This window comes from Haliotis rufescens, unplaced genomic scaffold (assembly GCF_023055435.1).
Source record: "Haliotis rufescens isolate VD_foot unplaced genomic scaffold, xgHalRufe1.0.p SCAF_11, whole genome shotgun sequence".
In the NCBI taxonomy this organism is placed as follows: Eukaryota; Metazoa; Mollusca; class Gastropoda; order Lepetellida; family Haliotidae; genus Haliotis; species Haliotis rufescens.
Window position 1 is genome coordinate 35,398,148 of NW_025963791.1, and position 19,138 is coordinate 35,417,285.

The 19,138-nt window shown below is 41.0% G+C and overlaps 1 protein-coding gene across 4 annotated transcripts in view; it reads left to right on the forward strand.

The window, feature by feature from the left end:
- The window catches only part of LOC124152291 (proteoglycan 4-like), a 31,201-nt gene extending 12,583 nt beyond the window's left edge, over nucleotides 1-18,618 (forward strand). For 2 of the 4 annotated variants that reach the window (XM_046525186.2, XM_046525187.2), the window contains one exon: nucleotides 1,322-4,543. In XM_046525186.2, the coding sequence (XP_046381142.2) occupies nucleotides 1,322-3,966 (2,645 nt within the window). In that variant the 3' untranslated portion in view covers nucleotides 3,967-4,543. Of the gene's footprint in view, nucleotides 1-1,321; nucleotides 4,544-17,079 lie in introns of those variants that run through there. The other 2 variants (XM_048392657.1, XM_048392656.1) reach the window with 2 other exon arrangements.
- Nucleotides 18,619-19,138: the final 520 nt, after the last annotated feature.

The following is a 19,138-nucleotide window of genomic DNA, read 5'->3' on the forward strand; positions in this document are numbered from 1 at the left end:
AACATATATATATCAATACATATGGGGGGCACGGGTGGCCCAGTCGTCTAAAGCGCCAGAAACCTATGATTGTGGGTTCGAGTCCCAGTTCAACACGATTATGTTTCTTGTTTTATCAGCACCATACCCGTGCAGTAAACGTCTGAGACCTGCATCACTTCGAGCTTTCCTCCCACATTAAGCTAACACGCCGTGATATAACTGGAATACTGTTAAAAGCGGCGTTAAACCCAAACTCACTCACTCATTCACTCAATACATATGCACCAAGTGTAGAACAAAATATATTTCTTTTACCAAATGTCATTTTAACTTGAAGATCCAAGTAAACATCATGCTACTCATTTAATTTCCTTCTGTGCATGAATCTTTCAATGTTAAAATACAGTTTGTCCAGGGATATGTAAGCACTATAGTCCTTGTAGAAACACGACGCAACATTTGTTGGAAATACGGACCAGATGTCGTCCTGCTTGTTTATAAGAACTGACACAAATTGCTCGGGTTGTTACTTGGCCTTTTGACTTGCTATGGTCCCCAATGTGTCCATCGTTGTTCCTTTTAATCACTGACCATTATTCGCTGGCCGTCGTGAAATTGTTGGTAAATATTGTTGACTGTGGTTTTAAATGACGATCGTCACCAACTTTAACTAAATTTGTTTGATTGGCATTCTTGAAGTTGGCAAGATGAGTAAGAAAAACGTACAGCTTCATCGATGACAACTTCTGGTTTATTGGATATAACGCCGTTTCGAAGCAGATTCTTACACCGTTATCAAGCTGTAGTGGACCAGTAAGAAAAACATGCAACTTTATAGATAACAACTTCGCTTCAGCTTGATAACGGTGTAAGAATCTACATCGAAAAGGCGTTATATGCAATAAACCAGAATTGTTATCCACGAAGTACATTTTCTTATTTACCAAATGAGACAATAAACACGCTATCTACATTTGGCTCGAGTGTTCCAGGTTCACGTAGTGTTGGTTATTACTGCAACTCCACTTTTACCCATTCGGTCTTTTAATGCTGGATTGTGGGTTCGAATCCCGATTCGCCCTGATTATGTTTCTAGGTTTGTCAGCACCATACCCGTGCTCGTGGGTTTAACCGAAGTGGTAAACATCTGAGACCTGCATCACTTGGGGCTTTCCTCCCACATGAAGCTGACATGCCGCGATATAACTGGAATACTGTTAAAAGAGGCGTTAAACCAAACTCACTCACTCACTTTTAATGTTGATTCGAAATAATTCAAACTATGTGTAAAACATATATGGTTCGACCAGACCACTGAGTTCTCCTTCACTCGTTCCAGGTGATCCACCTTCCGGTAACAGAACAGATGTCGCGAATGCCACCTCAGATATGCTGCAGCCATCGGGCACTGTGGCATCCGCATCCTACATCGCCGACATGCTCGACCCATCAGCTACCGATATGCAGGATTTTGCATCCCTTGCATCAGCCTTTCCAAATCCACCAAACATAGACCACCTCGAGAGTATGGCGAATGCCACGTTTGGTAAAGACTGGGCAAATAACTCGTCAATGAGTAATGACAGTCTGCCTTCTGTTGAAGTGGCTGCATCTATGAATATCACTGATGGTTCTGATTCGATAAAGGGGTTAGATGTTTTGGCCAATGCAACCCACGTCACTGACATGAATGGATCCGTTTCCATGAACGACTCTACTGATTCCATGGATGTCAATGGAACTGTTGTTGACAACGCCAATGGAACAAATGTAGCATCTTTGGGTATTTCACCTTCTGGCACTGTTCCAGGACACAGTTCAGATGAAACACAAGGGGTAACTGGAAGCATAATGCCTTCACATACAGCTGGTGTTAGTATTGAACTGCCGACAGCAACATCATCATCACAAGGTGACGTGACACCTGGCATTGATTCAGTAGGACACACAGTTGTAACGGGACCCAGCGCAGGAGCATCTATGAGCAGTAAAGTCCAAGCAAGTTCATCATCATCTGTAGATGCGACAACATCTGTGACATTTACTCTCAAGCCGGTTGATGTAACTAAACCCCTAGTTAAGGATGACACTACTGCTCCACAAACACAAAATATCGTCATTGTAGACACAACGTCGCTACCACCAAAAACAACAATTCCTCCAACCACAACTACCACAACTACTAAACCGGCTGCACGACAACCGACCGATTCAGCTACTATAACATCTGTTCCTTTGGTTACGACTCCGCCTGTACCTCAGCCGTATGGACCACAAAATCCCTATAACCCATACCAGACTTATAACCGTTACAATCCCTATGGCAATCCACAAGGAGGGCCACGGGTTCCCCCGCAGCCCGGAAATCAACCTCCCCAGGTACCTCCTTATCCTCAGCCAAATCCTCAATACCCACCATATCCCAATCCCCAATACCCTCAATACCCACCGTATCAACCGAACCCTCAGTATCCACAGTATCCACAGTATCCTCCATACCCATACGGACCACGCTACCCCCAATACCCCCAATATCCACCATATCAAATACCGCCTCAAGGTCGTCCTCAACCCCAAATACCTGTATATCAGATTCCGAAAGGTACCGATCCTCCTATCAGAATTGAAGAAAAACGTAACCGATTGTGTTTCAACAGAGACAAATTCCCTGATTTGAAATTGCCCGAAGAAAAACCCAAGTTGTTCCTTATTCCTTCAGGTGATACGGGCAAATTTTCAGTTGTAGCTGTTCCTACTCGCCACAATCCAGTTATATGTTTCCCTGTTAGTTACCGTGGCAAGGTCCCAATTCTTCACCTTCCAGCACAGAATACTCAGGCTCAATATAACCAGTACAATCAGCAACAACAGTTTCCCTTCCAATTCCCCGGACAAGGAGGTCCCCAATTCCCCTTCCAAAACGGAAACCAGAATCAGTTCCTACCTGGAGCAACAGTTCCTGTGCCTATTGACATCAAAGCTTTCTTGGAAAAATACGGAGATATTTATTCCGAGACCACCTCCCCCAAAACAACCATCGCTGGTGGTGCTCAAACAACTTCATCAACACCTGATGACAAGGTACTTGGAAGTAATGACACCGTGGACACAAACAACACTGATTCCCAGAGTGCTAATATCACTGGCGGGGATGGAAACTTTACCTTTCCAGATAACCAAGGGTCTGTTAATGAATCAGTGGGGAACAGTACCCTACCGGATCTGAGTACCAACCAGACTATTCCAGAAATGATCATGAACAGCACAGATCTATTGGCCAATGTTACGTTATCAAGTAACAACACATTCCCTGATCCAAGTGTAAATGGAAGTGAAGTATTGGGAAATGGCAGTTTTAGTATAAATGGAAGTCTAGGTGAAGATATGCAAGATGTAAACGCCAGCTCTGTTGATAACTCTACTGTCTCTACCAACGTTTCCACTTTGATTACTGATGCTTTAAATCAAACAGAGTCAGTAATAGCTAATGAAACTGTTACTGAGGTTCCTACAAATCTGACATATTCGAACACATCAGACGGTGCATTGAACTCTACTGACACAATCCTGGTAAACATGACATTATCGAGCACAGAAGCCGTTCAACCAACCACAGCGGCGACTGTAACGGAGTCAAACCGCCCAACTTCTCCGCCACGCCGTGTACGCCCTCCGAGATACGGTCGTCATAGGCCAAACAGAAAGAAGCCCAATCGCAATCGTCCAAAGAAAACTCCTAAAAGCAAACCAAAGAGAAGGCGGAGACCACGCCCAACCCCCGACCCAATGGCGAAGTATAAGGGCAAACACCCCATGCGATATGCACGTCCACGATATTGGAGACGAAGGAAAAATCCTCGCCCGATCCGTCATCCTTCTTCAGTTGGTCGCAAATACCGATCCAGACTCCTACGTTCCCGGAAGTCACGTGAAAGAGCGTTGAGGTCTCGCAGACGTAAAGAAACCCTTTCGTCTCGATTCTAATATTAGATGGCTGATCTGACAATGAATATTCGTGAATATGATTGTAATGTCATGGTTGCACATCGATAATTTTTTAATAATAGGTCTGATCGAGAATGCTCTTTTGTGATAACAACTAATGTGTGATAAACGAAGGACGTTTATGTACGATATGAATGCCGTATCATCATACAATACCATTGTAGCATGATAACCATTGGTAACGTGCAGAATGACCATATGATACCCTTTGTCCAAGCCATCCCATGTTATGAAAACATATTGTTTACCATTGTTTGGGTCAAGCAGCTTTGAGGTTACGTACACGTTCTTTGTGTTTCCGAAGTTTGCCTGTATACGAAGCAATGTAGACATTTTCAGTAATCCACCATATCGGCCTTTTGGAAACAGTTATTATTTCTGCATGCCATTATTACAACTTTTGAATATATGAATATTTACTCTTCATATTGCTTAGTACTTTACTATTTTTAAACTAAAGCACGTGTTTCATTTTCGAAATATCGTCGTTTGAACATTCTTCAACCAACGCCATCCTTAAGGTGGTTGGTTTATGTATGACGTGTATTCAAATTTTTAAAAACCCATCAACTTAGTAAATAATTGAGTTTGAGCACACAATATGATAGTCCCTTTTGTCAAATGAAACGTTGCTGAGTTAACATAGCAGGTTTATTTTCTCCGTCTTAAGCTTCTTGTGGCTAATATAACGCAATGTATATGTTCTGTATAACCCAACTACGTGTCAATTCACTACCTTTACGAACACTGCGTGAGTACGAACACTATACAATCTTGAGATATTGCTACTATTTGAACATATAAACATATAGTTTATTATAAACTGGGGGGGGGGGGGGGGGGGGGGGGTGAGGGGGGGGGGGGGGGTGCGTGTGTGTACACCGAGGTTATTTTTATCTAATTAAAACCTGAAGGAACCGTTGTTAAATTTGATTATGTCAATCCGTTCTGCAACTGTTTGTAAAAGTAATCTGTGGCTGGGTAATTTTGAGTACAAAAAATTGGTTAAGACTGGGATAAAAAAAATGAACACTGACATGTTGTAAATTTGTCCCGAAAAAAGAAAATATATTGATTTTCAAAGATAAGATGTCTAAAATGTTATGAAATTTACTAAACGTTTTAAATAAATTTATATTTAAAAAAAAGCATTTTAGAAAGTATTCTTTGAGTTCCAACTTGGCTCCAGTTCAGTTCCTTTCGTCTGGAAATAATATTCCTAAATTGAAATATCTTCAATTGCAAATCAAACATATGATAAAATCAACTGGGAGGTATAATGTTTTTTGTCCCTTAGTTCATAAGCTCATTCATAACCAAATATATTTGGATATGTAATCAAATGAAAAATATCTCTGCAATGTATATCCGTTGACACATGCCTACTTTGACATATTACTATTTTACAAGTATAGAGTAGAAGTGTATTTTACCCATCATGTGAATCTGTCGTACTAAACAAACGATAGACATGCATGTTCATTACGTTGGGTTTTGGAGACTTCATTGTTTTGAGGTTTTCACTTTGCCTCTGGATGAATGTGTATTTGGTCCACACACAGCGTGTAATCTTTGCAAGATTGTAATATATGAAAATATTGATCATAGATACAGGGCTGATGATGTATTTTGTTTTAACAATAGAATTGACCGTAAACGGTTATCATTGTTGAACACATACTCTGTGTTTGAGAGTGTACAGTATGATGTTGAATAAACTTAGATTTCGTTTTATTGAGAGTTTGATTTGAAGAGGTGATATGTATGTAGAGGATGGTACAAAAAGACATTCGACCAACACAAAGACACGCCTGTACTGATGCTGAAATAATAGTCAGCTGCACTCAATGAAATGTGAAAGTTCATTCTATACAGTGAGTGTCTCCAGGTAGAAACACACGGCAATATGCAGGTTATTAAAACCTGGAAGTGGAAGTGTTCGGGGCACGGGGGGCCCAGTCGTCTAAGGCGCCGCGATTCGCTGTGCAGAGTTGCGTCCCTTGGGCACGCCAGAAACCTATGATTGTGGGTTCGAATCCCGGTTCGCTCCGATTATGTTTCTAGGATTGTCAGCACTATATCCGTGCTCGTGGATTTCACCGAAGTGGTAAACGTCTTAGACCTGCATCACTTGGGACGTCACTCCCACTTCATGGGGACACGCCGTGATATAACTGGAATACTGATAAAGCAGCGTTAAACCCAACTCACTCACACACTCTACCGTTACATTAAGTTTGAAAATACGATTTTGACATAAAGCATAAAGCATTCATTACAATCACACTTCATTTTCATAATTGAAGATGCTTGCGTTCTGGTGTACCCGTAAATAGACGGCTCTGTGATTTTTCTTCTTTCAGTGGCATTTAGAAGTTGGTGTGATGAAGTAAGACGAGTTCTATGGATGATCAACTTCTTTATTACAATTAGTGCGACGTTTCGGTGTAGATCCTAACAAGCAAGTTGATAAAGGTGTTAGGATCTACACCGAAACGTCGCACTAATTGTAATAAAGAAGTTGTTCATCCATAGAACTCGTCTTACTTCTGTGATTTTTCTTTGTTTGTTGTTCAACGCCAAACTCAGCGTTATTCGAGCTATATGACGGCTGTCTGTAAATAATCGAGTCTGGACCAGACAATCCAGTGATTGACATCATGAGCATCTGGGATACGATAACATGCATCAACCAAGTCAGCGAGCCTGACCACCCGATCCCGTTAGTCGCATTTACAAGCATAGTCGCCATTTACGGCAAGCATGGGTTGCTGAAGATGTATTTTATTTCGGTTCGACACAGGTCGGAGGGCTTTGTGAAAACCAATTGTTCCTGCTACATAAACATCTACATATACCTTGTGTGCCTTTGGTGCACAGTCGCCGTGTATCGGGGGTAAGACGTAACTGATGATGCCACAAGTTTAAGAAGGATGGTTGAACAATTGCTCAGTTGTCTGGCCTGAAAACAGACGCTCATGGACAATAAACCCTCTTTAGAATATTATGTTTATTTATTTTCTGTCTTTGTCACACAGAAGACTTAGAACCGAACTTGTTTATTGAACAGCAATGTTTCTAACAATACAGGTTTTATTAGTTTACAGCATAAACAATCGACACCCTCGTTGTGAACCATTGCGAAACATTACCGTTAACTGTTTATTCTCGTGCGTATCTGCTCATTGATTGACACACACATACATGTATATGTCGACACATTTCACAGCTGAGAAGACAGTTTCCTGACGGGAATGTGTTAACGTGGGTCTTGGAAATATGTTTCTCTTGTTTAATAGCGCGTATATTCAAAACCATTTATTCAGTTGGATTTATATAATGTCTAAATCACTTATCACGTGCATTCTGCATTGGTAGCAGGTGTGCCGGTTTCAAATAGGATCCGTTTCTTTGTATTGTAGATGACAGTAAATTCACGGTGGCATGTAAATAATCGAGGTCTGGACCAGGTAAACCTGTGACTTAAAACATTAGAAAATAATGCCATCGGTACGCTCATAGAGGCGAAGCGTCAAATCACAGAGCCTGGTGACCCGATTAAATTGTATCGCCCTCCTACGACCAACAATGGTGTGCTTGAATGTATTCTACGAACATTCTTCACAAGCTGTCTGGGTTGGAACATTGAAACAAAGATGAATAAGACTCAAAACATGCGCTATAACTAAGGATTTCTAACAGTTTTCAGTCACTGATGTGTCACTGTTTCGGTATAGATCCTTATACTGTTGTCAAGCAAAAAAGGTGAAAAACGGTCTACCATCCGAGTTGGGAAAGTAGACACAATGTATAGATAACAACTTCTTTAATTACTGAAAAGGCGACGTTTCGGCCTCCACCTCATGTGTTCTCTGTCCATAGTGTTGTTATAGTATTATCCTCTTGTTGTCATTACCTTACCTACTCATGTTACCCCACTCACGTATGCAATTGTTGTTACTGTCAATCCTCCACCTACTATACATATTCTGTACCATGTTCTTCATTCAAATACGCTATCTGTCATTGATCTGCTAAAGCCAAGAGATGCAATAGCGAAGGCCAAACTAACTCTATTTCTGAGAGATGGACAGCTACTCGAACGTATATAAACAGAGCAGCCGAAGATATAAATGAAATTATATCAATATACGAAAAACAAAATCGTATCAATACGAAAACAGAAATTATGTGAATACCAAACTCACACACATGAGTCCCAAAGAGGGACAGGTCAGCTGAAACTGCTTAGACAGAAGGAGACCTCTTAAACACTCAATGCAACCGCAACAGCCTCATTCAGTCTTGCTTGACAACGGCATAAGGACCTACACCTTTACAGTATTAAAGAAGTTGTTATCCATAAACTGTGTCTACATTGTCATCCGTCAACTTCTAAGTAATGCCTACCAAAGAATTCATTCCTACAACAAGCTTGTGCTTCATCTATCAAATTGATAACGTCCCTCCAATATTGTATCATCAGTTCTAGAATTGATGTGAACATTTTACCAATGATATTTAAAAGCTGATGACCTCACCTTTTACTGTGCCAGAACCTGCCATGACATTTTATATACCCGGAGGAATATTTTATATCATTGAGTCTTAAACATTGTATTGTATATTAATGTATGTATATTTTAATATTTAGCTTTTGCTTATGTTTTTTTTTATTATGTGCCTGTTTACAATGTACCGTCTCTCATAAATCGCTGTGCGATTGGTTGTATACAACTTTAATGTAACTATATTTTTAATTTGTTTTAACAAAAATGTGGCATACAAGTGAGACGTTAATAAAATCTTCTTCTTCTTCTTCTTCGTCACAACTGGGAATCACCTTGAAAAACAGACAAGGCTGCTAAGTTGTCGTTCATTCGGTGGAGGCAGAGTGATAACAGTTGGTGTTAAAAGCATGCTATAACTGTATCACAGAACTGACAGTCACCGAGACAACGTTTCACAACGATTGTTAATGATTGTGAGTTTAGATACTCCGTTGGTCAAGTACCTTGTATTTTTAGGAATTCTAGAATTTCCTTGGCCAGTCACAGTGACTGAGACTTCAGTCTATAAAACTAGTTTTCTATGAAGGCGTTTTCGTCTATTTTATTGTCCAAAATACGTATTTCAGGAAGGGGCCCGCTATTTAACCCAGCCGGGGTTATGCACTCATTAGAGTGTTGGGTTACTTAACTCTTAGGTGATAATTGGTCGCATCCGACTTAATTGGCTGTCTATGAATCCTGCCAATTATCTTGTCAAGGTGTTGATTTGGCTATTCTCTTACAGTTATTGTTGTACAATTGCTTAGCTAATCAGCTTGTATATTTGCTCTGATTTAATTAATCAGTGATAATTGTCAGTGTACCTGGTTTTTTATCCTTTATAGTGTCGTCTATAGATGCAGTTACCTGATAGTAATAAAACCGTGAACTTTTTTCACGTTTTTAATTATTACTTTATTCTTGTTTAATGACATCCTGGACAACAAACAATTCTTCTTGGTGGTAATGGTTTTACATGTAAGTCCATATGTACAGATTTACGTCTGCATGGCACCCACTGACGCGCCTGTTTCCCCATACTATCAGTTAAACACAACGCAACACCCATATATCAACAACGCAATACGTTGAATCACCAGCCTTGGTCTCTCGACAGCTTCGCCACCGAAGTAAATCAAAGGTGGCCCAAGCAGGTTATAAGATCCCTGCGCTGCAGAGGCGGTGCTGGTTTGTGTTACTGGATTTCACATATGAAAAGGAAAACACTGAATCCTGTTTGTGTTACCAAGGTGAGACATTAATTTACTGTATGATTTACACAAGGCTCTCACTGTATCGTAGCACGCAAATGTTTGTATCTGTTGTTATAAAAAAAACACCTAACTAATATATTGTTTAAACGACGAAGTAGGCTGGCCGGATACTGGATTTTACCACTGAACATATTGAAATATTGAAATAATGACATCAAAATTATTAGACGTACAAATATCTGACAAGTAGCCATTTGTAATTGTGTTTGACTTCTAACAAGTACAGAACTGCTGCTAAAATGAGTTGAACAGTTTTAACATAAAGAGTTCATCCAACTCTGCGCAAGTTTGTGAAGCAAGATATTTTCTTACCCGGGTTTGAATCACCATCTTTGAAAATCAGTTAGGGTCGAAAGGTTGCACACGTTCAAATGAGATATATCGCTTCCTGAAATGTTCTAAATTCAACCTGTTTTTTTAAATGTCTTAAGTCCCGAAAACTCAAGTGATGAAATCCAAAATTGTCTTTGACATCTGATTAATTAGGATTCTGTATCATTTCATTCATATAGAATTATCATTGGTCATTTCATGAGTTCGGCAGATCTCGTGTGTCAGAGTAGACTCTAATACTAACTTGTCCTTTGAAAACACCAAACCCCACATTCTCATGTAAAATACAAAAAAGTATTTGCATCTTCTGTGGCATAACATTAAGATTTAACATTCCTCACAAATTGACAAAACTCATTACAATAACTAATTCTCTGCTAAAACAACATGCCATAGGTTAACCATGTCATTTAACAGGGTATATGTTCAGATATATAACACTGTTGTGTTCATAATTTTGAACAGGCAAGGTAACAAAAAGTACCATATTTTAACATCCTTTGGCATAATGCGGCCGTGGATCCAGGTACTGACCTTCCAATAGACCACGGAATTACGAGTTAGAACTTACGAATAATACCTTGTATACGTTCTGTACTTAACTTGATAACCTTTGATAAGCTTGTCTTTAAAACATATGCTGCTGCATGGTCACTATCTGTGTGAAACACATGCATTAACTACATTGACGAGAGGCATGCAACTTTGCCTTTTACGCCCAATGGAATCTGTTTCGTCGGATAATCGAGACTGGTTATTCTCTGGCGTTGACGTTTCATATTACCCATGCTTTTGATATGCGCGGAATCGTCAAATGGACTCTGGTTTTGATTATGGGAAGGGTTCTGCAGAAAACTTTAATTGGAAACGTTCGTTGCTTCACCCGCCAAAGGTCCGGGTTCAGTATATTACGCAGTCTCAGCTTAATACGAGAAGAAACAAAAGGTCGAAGTGACGCCGGTTGTAGACGGTTGTATAAATAAATTACCTTCGGGACGTACAATAATATAACACTGATAAATTATAAACCCATCCGTGTTTGTTTGTTTGTTTGATTGTTTGTTTGTTGTTTAACGCCGCACTCGGTAATATTCCAGCTATATGACGGCGGTCTGTAAGTAATCGAGTCTGGACAAGACAGACCAGTGATTGACATAATGAGCATCGATCTACGCAATTTTGAAACGATGATATCCTCATCTAGGTCAGCGAGCCTGACCACCCGATCCGGTTAATAGCCTTTTAGGATGAGCATGGGTTGGTGAAACATATGTAGAAAACATGTACCATGTGTACTGGACATCGAATTTGCGATATCCGAACCATGGACCCAGTCGTTATGACGACAGGGTAATTATATAGGATGTCACCTATACGAAGACTTCACGTCCAGCTAAATACTCCACGCCAACAAAACGCGCCGAATAGGAGGGTACAGAGAATTCAGTTTTGGTCATGTGTCAAACCACTCATTCCAATTTTTTACGAGACCGCCTCCGTGGTTATACTGGTAGAGCGTCCGCCCGGAGAGCGGCAGATCCGTGATTCGATCCAAGGCCGCGTCGTACCATAAAGACGTTAAAAGAATGTACTTGTTGTTTCCCTGCCTGGAGCTCGGCATTAAAGGACTACAGCAAGGACTGGTCGGCTCGGAGTCAGTACACTGTGTCTGTGTGAGGTATTCATGTTAAACTGGGCTAGCACTGTAAAATCGGTATCAGTCCGGATTAGTACAAACAGCCACACGCACACACACACACACACACACACACACACACACACACACACACACACACACACACACACACACACACACACACACACACACACGTACATGCATATCGCTATGTAAGTACAACAATCTTGGACGCGACGTTTAACACCATTTCACCTCATCCTCATTACCAACGTCGTTGACCCCCAAGACCCCCCGTTGACCCCCAAGACAAAGACGTCATTTGTGGCATGGCTCCCTGCCCTGCTACACATACATTTCCATCAATTAAAGGTAAAATACACATTTTATTATATCAGTCTATCACAACATCCCAAACCGAACAGCTTGGTTCTTCTGTGGCTGAGGGAGACAACTCGTGTTACCTTCCGTGCACTGAGCCGCGCCACCGGTGTCTTACATTTTGATAGTTTTTAAATTCATGCCACAATGTACGGAATCCTATAAGGGACATTGTGATAATGCGAATCGTCAAAATGTCGCGTTTGGGTTAATTTTAGCACATCCCTGTTTTTTAGGGCGACAAATCGATAATGCAACAATGTCCCTCAAAGGATTCCATAACCATTTCATATAGGATAAGTGTAGGATTCATATGAGATTCATTAATTGTGTATAAATATTGGCAAAAGCACTTTAATTTTTCTGTTTTGAAAAAATCCCTAATTGTGAAAGTATAACTTCTTTTTTGCTTATGATTTCAATTTATGATTCAAAAAGAAATGTGTTCAAAAAGGTCTTTTAAATTGTGTTCCGTTTCGTATATGAATTAGCAGCTTTTGTCGATGCGACATAAAACCTTTGTATGGATGACAAAGTTTATTGTTTGTCAAGACGTTTCAGGGCTACTTCGTGACCCGTCATCAGGTTAACAGTCCCTATTTGGGTATACAAACTTTGAGTTAATGTTCTACGGAACATTATATGGTTGGTTGATAGTATGAGTAATTGTTCACCGCCTCAGTGATACTCGAGACCTGTCGGCTCAGTGCTGAATGCCAATAGCGATACTGGGAATCTTGACAGTCTCCATACTATTCAGCCCTTTTGTTCAACCGATACCCTTCAGATACCCTGACAAGGAACTCGTTAAGAATATTTTGTTGGACGGTAAACATATATACTAATTAAATAATTTAGATATGTGAAAGAAAGCAATGATTTCTTTTATAATTCAAGAAAATATAAAACGTCAACGCCAGAGAATAACCAGTCTCGATTATCTGCCGAAACAGATTCCTTTGGACGTAATGATGACAATTATACGTTTCTTTTGTCGGTGAGTATACATGAACATTTCAAGTCATAATATGTTCAATGTATTATTTAGAATGTCGCCCATTTCTAATACCGAAAGAAGACAATAACGAATCAACTGTGAATTAATTAAACAAGCTCTGAATCTACAATGCTATCACAATCAAACACGTGGGATACTGCTGTCCACCTTATTCCGACGTGAACAGCTGAATCACCCGTTTCTAATACCGAAAGACGACAATAACGAACCAACTGTGTATTGATTAAACAAGCTCTGAATCTACAATACTATCACAATCAAACAGTAGTGGGGTACTACTTTCCCCCTTGTTCCGACGCGAATAGCTGCTTAGCTGTTGATGTGACTTTAAGCAATTTGCATTCACTCACTCACTCACACATTTTTTTCGCATTATTATGTCAATTACTTTTTTGGCTAAGACACTTAATTTTTCAGGCCAATGTACGACCACGTGGACCAGAGTCACCTCGTTTTCGGTCTCCTGTGTGTGGTTCTCACACTGCATATCGGTGGTGGTGAGTACACCAGTCAAACCCTCACTGCACTAAACTGCCTTCAGAATATCTTCTTGCTTCTGAGATGATTATATAAAGCTCATAGGAGTGAGTGAGTCAATTGTGTTTAACTTCACTTTTAATAGTTTTCCATTCATATCACGGCGTGTCAGCTTAATGTGGGAGGAAAAGACCAAGTGATGCAGGTCTCAGACGTTTAGCACATCGGTGAAACCCACGAGCACGTGTATGGTGCTGACAAACCTAGAAACATAATCAGGGCGAATCGAGACTCAAACCCACAGTCATAGGTTTCTGGCTTGCCCAAGGGATGCAACTATGCACAGCGAATCGCGGCGCCTTAGACGACTTGGTCGCCCGTTCCCCCAAAGCTCATAATTATTTTTGCCAAATATAACAGTAGAGATCCTCTTTCTTGTGTAGTAGTTGTATGTATATTTGCTTGTAAGAAGCCACTAACGGGATCGGGTGGGCAGGCTTGCTGACTTGCTTGATGCATGTCATCGTACTCCAACTGCATGGATCGATGGTCATGATGTCAATCTCTTGATTGTCTGGTCCAGCCTTGATTATATACAGACCGCCGTCATATAGCGGGAATATTGCTGAGTGCGGCGTTAAACAACAAACAAACAAACAAACAAAAAGTTATGTTAAGGCATCGTAGATATGGCATCGCATATCAAATAGACAGGTGAAAAGTCAAGTGATTAGATGCCATCACGGTGCGGTGAATTTCGTGCTGAAACATTTATCATCGTGGGTCAGAATACCAGAATCCCCGTGACTGTTTCCAGGTATGTCAACACCATACCGGTGCACGCTCTCCCTCCCTCCCTCCACCCCCCCCCCCCCCCCCTCCCTCCCTCCCTCACTCACTCACTCGGAAATTGTTGGTCTTTATGTATAAATATTGAGTAATTAGCCTATAATGTGCAAGAATAGGCCTGGTTGAGAAACAACAACATGACAGATCATTATATTATTAAACAGCATCTTCAGTTATATTCCTCCAGGTAAGCAAGTTTGTACCTTCTCCGAGGTGGTTGATTCAGCTGGTAGTAAGGATGACTGGAAGGGCTACAAGGTTGTTGCGAATCCTGACAAGTGTAAGACGTTTTGCCGATCCTTCGACTGGTGCACTGCTGCAGAGTTCGACTTCAGTAGCTACTCCTGTTATCTGTACAGAGGAGCTACATCGCTCTCCCACAAGAAAGAAAGCGTGTTCATGAAGAGAGGATGCACTGAAGGTTGGTATTCTAGAGGAAGCATGAAAAAGGATAATACAGTTTTAACAATGATATATATACACCGGGTCTTCTAACGTTTAACTGTGTTTGAACAAATATTATTATAGTCCTTTATCAGGCATTGCACTTCACCATATAAATATATTTGTACACATGGTATATGTTAAAACGTCAACGCCAGAGAATAACCAATCTCAGCTGTGTTCATAGAAGAACGATGCACTGAAGGTGTAAGGGATATTACAGTTTGAATACTTGGTCTGGTCAATACACTGTTGTGTCGAAGTTGAAGGGACCTACGTAAATACTTCGAGTTATCCGAGGTTCGACACAACCGAACATGATAACCAAAGAAGGAGTCCCCAGGGACCAAGTTTTTACTTCGAGACATCTATAGGTTCGAACATCAAAGTTCGACACAACAGAGTTTGTACTTAGATCCTCTGTTGACAATTAATTCTTTAAAAAAAAATTTCACTCGGACTAAAAGAGTGTGGTGAAAATATTGAACAAATTAAAAAAAACTGATTTTCAGTGACAACTACCCTGCCAACGACATCAACAACTACCTCCTCCAGCACAACTACGGCTGTTCCTACAACCACTGTCAAACCACCATCAACCTCCCATACCACACTGACTCCAGAAGACCCAACGACCACAACAGAAGAATCAAGTCGTGCTGACAAGAAAGATACAATACGGCTACTTTATGTCAAATCAATATTTAGAGAAGGTGCGTCTTCAGGGCCATTTGTTGATATGTTCCATGAACAAGAGTTAGTTATAATAGTGTGTGTTAATACAAGCGACAACACCCTTTCCATATTCTATGATTCCGATTGTATCATGAGAATGTGTTTATGTATCATTATCAAATAGTGGTAAAACCAGGTATTCTTGAAAAGGTGAGCGTATCCTGCCCCACACACGTAAAGGCAAGTCAACTGTTTACCCGAATAAGACATTGGTACAAGTCAAAATAGGGAATTGCATCGGACATAATTTTTGTCACTTATGCGTCAAATGAAAGCTTTACTCAGGTCTTGAAAGTTGTAACATTGATAAAATAATCTGTGAGCAAGCGTCGTATGATGCTCTTTAAAATCTTCGTGGAAAGAGCATGCTCGACTGTACCTCTAAGATGTAGATGTAAATGTAGATACCAAAGGCTGGTGCTGCTGGAATATTGCTCGACATAAAGTTTTAACTTATCACAACCTTGCAGGGAACGAGTATTCAAGTCGGCAAATAAGAATAAGGTGGCGCAGTTTATAAATCCTCTGAGAATTCAAGGCAAGCGATATTTCCGCGAAAGGTGACTAATGTGAAATGTTTGGGCACTATAGCTGGTTATATAGATAGTATTTGCATTATTGACAAACTTAAGGTGGTATAATGTGACTGGCTGAGTTTGTCAAAACCTACAGTTGCTGACAAGAGCTTAGAACCCAGTAACTCGTGGCTTTATGACAGTTTAAGTGCATTTTACACATTCTTTCTTTCTTTTCAGATGATCCGGGCCGAGCTGTGAAAGCAGGTACTGTGAAGCCCCTTGATACTACTAAGTCTCGAATGAAAGATGACACTACTACTTCACAAACACAGGACATCACTCTTGACACAACTGCGCTACCCCCAACAACAACCATTTCTTCAACAACAACCATTTCTTCAAGAACAACTACCGCCACCACAACCACAACCACAACCACTACTGCAACAACCTCCGAAGGCAAACCGACCAGTTCAGCTACCATGCCATCTATTCCATTGGGGACGAGGGTTCCGCCAGTGTCTCAGCCATATAGAACACAGAATCCCTATAACCCATACCCTCCTTACTACCCTTCTCATCCGTATGGCAAACCAGCGATCTCTCAGTATCCCTACCCCCAATTTCCCCGGTACCCACCATATCAAGTACCTTCTCAGGTTCGTCTGAACACCCAAATTCATCGATATACATCCCCGAAAGCTACCAAAGCGCGTGTCACAAATCATAGGTTATGTTTTAACAGAGAAAAATTTCCCAATTTGAAATTACCTGAAGATAATCCCAAGTATGTCCTTATTCATTCTGTTGATACGGGCAGGTTTTCTCTCGTTGCTGTTCCTCAACCATACAAGCCAGTTATATGTGTCCCTGTTAGTTACCGTGGCAAGGTCCCAATTCTTCACCTTCCAGCACAGAATACTCAGGCTCAATATAACCAGTACAATCAGCAACAACAGTTTCCCTACCAATTCCCCGGACAAGGAGGTCCACAATTCCCCTTCCAAAACGGAAACCAGAATCAGTTCCTACCTGGAGCAACAGTTCCCGTGCCTATTGACATCAAAGATTTCTTGGAAAAATACGAAGATATTTATTCCGAGACCACCGCCCCCAAAACAACCATCGCTGGTGGTGCTCAAACAACTTCATCAACACCTGATGACAAGGTACTTGGAAGTAATGACACCGTGGACACAAACAACACTGATTCCCAGAGTGCCAATATCACTGGCGGGGATGTAAACATTACCTTTTCAGGAAACCAAGGGTCTGTTAATGAATCAATAAGGAACATTACATTAGATCTGAATACCAACCAGATTATTCCAGAAAGGATCTTGAACATAACAGATCCATTGACAGAGGTAAGGTTGCCGAGCAACAATACATACACTGCATCCAGTGTGATGCATCTTCGGAGAAACAACAATTCCAGCATTATTAAAACTGTAAGTGACACTTCTGTAGATAATTCATTTGTTTCTACAAACACTTCCTCCATCAGATTAGATGTGTTAAATGAGATGGATGAGGTGACGCCTATTGACATCAATGCAGATATTTCCAAAGATGATACACATTCGACCAAATCAAATGCTAATTTGGCCTCGAATGTCAGTAAAACCATTCAACCCACGATCAAGGGTAAGGTAATATTATCGAGAACAGAAGCCGTTCAACCAATCACAGCGGTGACTGTAACGGAGTCAAACCACCCAACTTCTCCGCCACGCCGTGTACGCCCTCCGAGATACGGTCGTCATCGGCCAAACAGAAAGAAGCCCAATCGCAATCGTCCAAAGAAAACTCCTAAAAGCAAACCAAAGAGAAGGCGGAGACCACGCCCAACCCCCGACCCAATGGCGAAGTATAAGGGCAAACACCCCATGCGATATGCACGTCCACGATATTGGAGACGGAGGAAAAATCCTCGCCCGATCCGTCATCCTTCTTCAGTTGGTCGCAAATACCGATCTAGACTCCTACGTTCCCGGAAGTCACGTGAAAGAGCGTTGAGAAACTCGTATTCATAAGATTGCCGTTTGGTCTCGGTTTTGAGTGAAGATGTGACTGATCTTTTACTGAATATATATGAAGCTTTTAATGTTATGTTTGGGCACGTTACTGATCATGAGATGAAATTTACCAAGAAATGGAAGTCACTACTTTGTGACAACTAATGTGAAGAGAGATTTTATTTACAAACATATCGTCGTATGTTGTGTGTAATACGAAAGTATATTGCATGGTCTTTTTACCTGTACTAAGAAAGTACCAAGTACATGACGTCGATCTATAAATAATCGAGTCTCGACCAGACAATCCACTGATCGATCCACGCCGTCAGGGTAGGATGACACAGGACCGACCAAGTCACCGCGCCTGACTACGCGATCCAATAAATCGACTTTTACAACCAGATTATTGTTTGTTGTTTAACGCCGCGACGAGCAATATTCAACGTATATGACGGCGGGAAATGTTCGAATCTGGACAATTCTGTGATTAACATCATGAGCATCTTTCTACGCAACTGGAATACGATGACATGGTGATTAACATCATGAGCATCTTTCTACGCAACTGGAATACGATGACATGCATTAAACAAGTCATCGAGCCTGACTATCCGATCCCGTTAGTCGCCTTTAACGACAAGCAAGTTTGTATCTGAGGCAAACGTGGGTTGCGGAAGACCCGTTCTACCCCGCATCCTCACAGGCAACGACCTGAGCTTGCTGGGGAACAAATCCAACCTTGCATCCCCACGGGGGGATTGTCATAATTACAAACATCTTCGTAAATATGTTACAGAAATTCAGTGTGTAATTTTAAGAACAGGGGGAACACTGTTGCCCATTTAGGTAAGGCCCTGCTACTCACACTGCCAGGTCACATGTTAGGTGAGGTGAAATTGGGTTTAACGTCGCGTC